Below are 6,000 nucleotides of genomic sequence, written 5' to 3' on the forward strand. Positions count from 1 at the left end.
TCCTCCTGTGGGATCTCTCTCCCCCACCCCCCTTCCTCCTGTGGGATATCTCTCCCCCATCCCCCTTCCTCCTGTGGGATATCTCTGCCCCATCCCTCTTCTTCCTGTGGTATCTCTCTTCCCCATCCCTCTTCCTTCTGTGGGATATCTCTGCCCCATCCCCCTTCATCTTGTGGGATCTCTCTTCCACATCCGCTTCCTTCTGTGTCTTTCCATCCTTTACCTTAGGTGATGTCTCTTCCTCCATCTCCCATCGACATTCCCAGATTCTCAAATCTTCCTCACTGTTTGACTTTCTCCCCTTCACCCCTGCGCTTTCCGACTGTCTCACGTCAGGAACACTCTTCTAACCATCAGGGAATGAGACAGAATATGTGGAGTTTACAGGGTCACACCGACAGACGAAATTACTGACATTCGGTGAATTCATTGGAGCTGGGCAGTGAGGGACATTGACAGTGATGGGAACTATGATCAGTGAATTAATAAAGGGTTTAATGTTTGCTGAAATATCCGAGTGAGAGAAATTGCCTCTGACCCACGGTTTTAATCACTATGTTCATCAATCTATCTGTTTGTGATTAGACTCGGGGGGAATTACCTGGGAGATTCAGGAGTGAAACTGGTGTCTGCGGCTCTGAGGAACCCGGAGTGTAAAATACAGAGACTGGGGTAAGTACCAGACTGTGGGAGATTGTGTTTACAGTCATTGGGTGTCTGACACTGAACATTAATGTGATCAGTAATTGTGTTACTGATAAACACTGGGGATTTGTACCGTCTCCTGTCTCTCTGTGTCCTTCACCCTCACTCTCTCTCATCTCCAGGCTGGAGAATGTCAGTCTCACAGACTCTGGTGCCGAGGATCTCGTCTCCGCTCTCAGTACAAACCCATCACTGACGGGGCTGAACCTGATATCAAACTCGCTGACAGACTAGCCTTATAATCTTCCAGATTCATATCATTACCTAATTTTTGAACCTTTTGGAAGCTCTTCTTTTCTTCTTCACTAGATTTACAACGGCCTTTGTGCACCACAGATCTTGTAACCTACCATCCTTTCCATGTCTCATTGGAAAGTACCTACTCAGAACCCCACTCAAATATCCCCTGAACATTTTCTACATTTCTTCGGTATGTTTCCCTGAGGACATCAATTTCCAATTTATGCTTACAAGTTCCAGCCTGATATACTCATAGTTCTCCTTACTCCAATTAGAGGTTCCCTAACTTGCCTGTTCCTATCCCTCTCTAAAGCTATGGTAAAAGAGATAGAATTGTGATCACTGTCTCCAAAATGCTCTCCCACTGAGAGACCTGACACCTGACCAGGTTCATTTCCCAATACCAAATCAAGTGCAGCCTCTCCTCTTGTAGGCTTATCTACATATTGTGTCAGGAAACCTTCCTGAACACACCTAACAAACTCCACCCCGTCAAAACTCTAGGGAGATGCCAATCAATATTTGGGAAATTAAAATCTCCCACTTCAAAAACCCTGTTATTGTTACTTCTTTCCAGAATCTGTCGCCCTATCTGCTCCTCAATGTCCCTGTTACTGTTGGGAGGTCTATATAAAACACTCAGTCGAGTTATTGACCCCTTCCGGTTCCTAACCTCCACCCACAGAGACTCCACAGACAATCCCTCCATGACGTCCTCCTTTTCTGCAGCCGTGACACTATCTCTGATCAACAGTGAAATGCCCCCACCTCTGTGGCCTCCCTCCCTGTCCTTTCTGAAACATCTAAAGTCGGGCACTCGAAATAAACATTCCTGTCCCTGCACCATCCAAGTCTCTGTAATGGCCACCACATCATATCTCCAAGTACTGATCCACGCTCTAAGCTCATCCGCTTTGTTCACAACACTCCTTGCATTAAAATAGACACACCTCAAACCATCGGTCTGAGAGCGTCCCTTCTCTATCACCTGCCTATGCTCCCTCTCGCGCTGTCTCCAAATTTTCTCTATTTGTGAGCCAACCTCCCTTTCCGCCATCAATTCATTTCAGTTCCCACCCCCTCCCAGCAATTCGAGTTTAAATTCTCCCCAATAGCCTGAGCAAACAAGGATATTGGTTTCCCTGGCGTTCAAGTGCAACCCGTCCTTTTTGTGCAGGTCACAGCTGCTCCAAAGGAGGTCCCAGAGATCCAGAAATCTGAATCCCTGCCTCCTGCCCCAATCCCTCAGCCACGCATTCATCCTCCACCTCATTCTATTCCTGTACTCACTGTCCCGTGGCACAGGCAGTAATCCCGAGATTACTACCTTTGCCGGTCCTGCTTCTCAACTTCCTTCCTAACTCCCTGTAGTCTGTTTTCAGGACCTCTTCCCTTTTCCTACCTATGTCACTGGTACCAATATGTACCACGACCTCTGGCTGTTCTCCTTCCCACTGCAGGATATCTTGGACGTGTTCTGAAACATACCGGACCCTGGCACCTGGGAGGCAAACGACCATCCGCGTTTCTTTCCTGCGTCCACAGAATCGTCTATCTGGCCCTCAAACGACAGAGTCACCTATCACTACTGTCTTCCTCTTCCTTTCCCCACCCTTCTGAGCCACAGGGCCACTGTTGCCTCCACCAGGTAGGCTGTCCCCACCCCTCTCCAGCAGTACTTGAACAGGGGTACTTATCGTCAAGGGGAATAGCCACAGGGGTACTCTCTAGTACCTGCTTCTTGCCCTTCCCTCTCCTGACTGTGACCCACTTCTTCAGTCTCCCGTGGCCCCGGTGTAACCACCTGCCTGTAACTCCTCTCTATCACCTCCTCGCTCTCCCTGACCAGACGAAGGTCATCGAGCTGCATCTCCAGTTCCCTAACTCGGTCCCTAAGGAGCTGCAGCTCGACACACCGGGTGCAGATGTTGCCGTCCAGGAGGCTGGGAGTCTCCAGGATCTCCCACATCTGACACCGAGCACAGAAAACCAGCCTCACACACATACTCTCTGTCTGTATTGAAAACAGATAACCTACCTCGCCTCGACCCTTTATCGCCGAAGCCACATTGAGCCAAAGCCTTCCTACTCTGTCTCCCGCTCCTCTGATGCTCGCTCTGTAAATCTGTCTTCCTTTTAAACTCTTCTCGCTCTTCTCACTGGCTGACTTGCGCAGTCGTGCTGAAGAAAAAAAATCAGTAATTGTGTTACTGATAAACACTGGGGATTTGTACCGTCTCCTGTCTCTCTGTGTCCTTCACCCTCACTCTCTCTCATCTCCAGGCTGAGGGAGGTCGGTCTCACAGATTCTGGTGCCGAGGATCTCATCTCCGCTCTCAGTACAAACCCATCACTGACGGATCTGAACCTGAGTTATAATGAACTGGGAGATTCAGGAGTGAAACTGGTGTCTGCGGCTCTGAGGAACCCGGAGTGTAAAATACAGACACTGGAGTAAGTACCAGACTGTGGGAGATTGTGATTACAGTCACTGGGTGTCTGACACTGAACATTAATGTGATCAGTAATTGTGTTACTGATAAACACTGGGGATTTGTACCGTCTCCTGTCTCTCTGTGTCCTTCACCCTCACTCTCTCTCATCTCCAGGCTGACCCGTGTCGGTCTCACAGATTCTGGTGCCGAGGATCTCGTCTCCGCTCTCAGCACAAACCCATCACTGACGGAGCTGTACCTGGGTGGTAATGAACTGGGAGATTCAGGAGTGAAACTGGTGTCTGCGGCTCTGAGGAACCCGGAGTGTAAAATACAGAAACTGTGGTAAGTACCAGACTGTGGGAGATTGTGTTTACAGTCACTGGGTGTCTGACACTGAACATTAATGTGATCAGTAATTGTGTTACTGATAAACACTGGGGATTTGTACCGTCTCCTGTCTCTCTGTGTCCTTCACCCTCACTCTCTCTCATCTCCAGGCTGGACGGTGTCGGTCTCACAGATTCTGGTGCCGAGGATCTCGCCTCCGCTCTCAGTACAAAACCATCACTGACGGTGCTGGACCTGAGTGATAATAAACTGGGGGATTCAGGAGTGAAACTGTTGTCTGCGGCTCTGAGGAACCCGGAGTGTAAAATACAGACACTGTGGTAAGTACCAGACTGTGGGAGATTGTGTTTACAGTCACTGGGTGTCTGACACTGAACATTAATGTGATCAGTAATTGTGTTACTGATAAACACTGGGGATTTGTACCGTCTCCTGTCTCTCTGTGTCCTTCACCCTCACTCTCTCTCATCTCCAGGCTGATCGGTGTCGGTCTCACAGATTCTGGTGCCGAGGATCTCGTCTCCGCTCTCAGTACAAACCCATCACTGACGGAGCTGAACCTGACATCAAACCCGCTGACAGACCGATCTGTCCCCGCTCTCCGCCGCCTCATACTGACCCTCCCGAGTCTGGAGCTGATCCGGTGAGTGTTTGTGTTAATGTTCAATGTGATAAAATATCAGCGGATCCGCGGGTTTTCTGGTGATATTTGTCTGTGAGTGTTGTTGAAACATTAACCCCGGTCCCCTGTTACTGACACTGTTGTGTGATCTGTTTATTTCATCTTTATTCTCCCATCTGTTTCAGGCTGTGGAACAATCGGTTCAGTGAGACCGGGATGGAGGAACTGAGATCTCTGCAGGGAGTCAGACCCGGACTGAGAGTGGATATCGTGTGAACATCTGAAAGTGTGAACATCCCCGCCCGCGGGATGGGGACATTTGGCCGACTCCCCGCCCTCCCCTTTAACTCCCGCCCTTACCTTTAACGGCCGCGCGCCGGGGCTGATTCCCAACGGTTTTAACGGAACCGGCTCGGGGACTCGCGCTGTGTGCGTCGCTCGCAGCGGTCCCGCAGTGACGCGTTTCCGCCTGCTGTCCGGCGGGGCAGCTTCCGCCGGATGTGCGTGTTGGAGACTCCCCACGTGACACCCCGGGGAATTACCCGGACAGGAAGAGCCCGGGGGTCCGGGGCTCAGTCTGGGACACCGGTATCCCGGGGTGGGGGGGGGGGATGATCCCGGGAAAGAATCCTTTTGCTCCCTTTGCTGAGGACGGTGCATTCGGCAGCCTGGCCGATATAATGATGTTAAATGGACAAATCCCTCGGCAGTGACCCTGGATCTGCTGCGATCCCGGACACGGCCCTGAAGTGTGATTTTATAATCATCGGTTCCCCGATGCAGAGTGACGGTGAGAAACGGGACTGATTATTCAACCGGTTACTCCTTGTCGCCGGTCAGTTAATTGTGTTTGACTGTGAGCAAATCATTTATTCCCGCGCGTTAGCAGCTCACACATTTATATTTCTCATAAAAAATCAATAAACCGCTGTATCTTCATGTCTTGTGTCGGACTCGAGTTTTATTTGAGGTTTCTGTTGCCCCCCACACCCTGTGCACTGCAACAGTGGGTCGGAGCTCCTCACACTGACACAGCAGCGTCTCAGCTCCAGGCTGAGGGAGGTCGGACAAGCAGAGTCTAGGAGCCCAGGATCTCATCTCCACCAAAGCCCATTCCTGGCTAATTGACCCCCGCCTGTCCCCCGCAGTTAAAATCGACGTGAATCCACTGAGGTCCCGAGTACGAGAGTGATGGGGGGTGGAAACCCGGCGTCAGACACAGAATGATTCTCCTTCCACACCGTCCCATCGCGCACTCCCGGGGACAGAGACAGAGTGAATACCCTCCGTAACATCCCATCACACACTCCCGGCGTAAACACAGAGTGTAGCTCCCTCCGCACCGTCCCATCACATACTCCCGGGGTCAGACACAGAGTGAATCTCCCTCTGCACCGTCCCATCACACACTCGCGGGCTCAGACACAGAGTGAATCTCCCTCCACACCGTCCCGTCACATGCCGGACTAGTCTACAGGGAGTCGCAGGCCTTCGGGGAGTTATGCAAAGGCGGCTGCCTCTCTAGCCTCGGACAACGCCCTGTTTCGGTCGGTGAAAGTGGAACGCGGGGTGCAATGTATTTTGCGAACTGGAACTACCTGGAAAAGTTCGCGGAGGCTATGGAGGACTTGTTGGGGAAAGATGGTG

General features: G+C 51.1%; 1 protein-coding gene across 1 annotated transcript in view; it reads left to right on the top strand.

Annotated features, from left to right (window-relative positions):
* The window catches only part of LOC140721220 (NACHT, LRR and PYD domains-containing protein 3-like), a 113,065-nt gene extending 107,773 nt beyond the window's left edge, over positions 1–5,292 (top strand). Inside the window, exons 6-10 of the mRNA XM_073036074.1 lie at positions 586–672; positions 3,229–3,399; positions 3,555–3,725; positions 4,207–4,374; positions 4,539–5,292. Of these exons, the coding sequence (XP_072892175.1) occupies positions 586–672; positions 3,229–3,399; positions 3,555–3,725; positions 4,207–4,374; positions 4,539–4,629 (688 nt within the window). The 3' untranslated portion in view covers positions 4,630–5,292. The remainder of the gene's footprint in view (positions 1–585; positions 673–3,228; positions 3,400–3,554; positions 3,726–4,206; positions 4,375–4,538) is intronic.
* The last annotated feature ends 708 nt before the right edge of the window (positions 5,293–6,000 follow it).

The sequence above is a fragment of the Hemitrygon akajei genome, unplaced genomic scaffold (assembly GCF_048418815.1).
Source record: "Hemitrygon akajei unplaced genomic scaffold, sHemAka1.3 Scf000052, whole genome shotgun sequence".
Lineage (NCBI taxonomy): Eukaryota > Metazoa > Chordata > Chondrichthyes > Myliobatiformes > Dasyatidae > Hemitrygon > Hemitrygon akajei.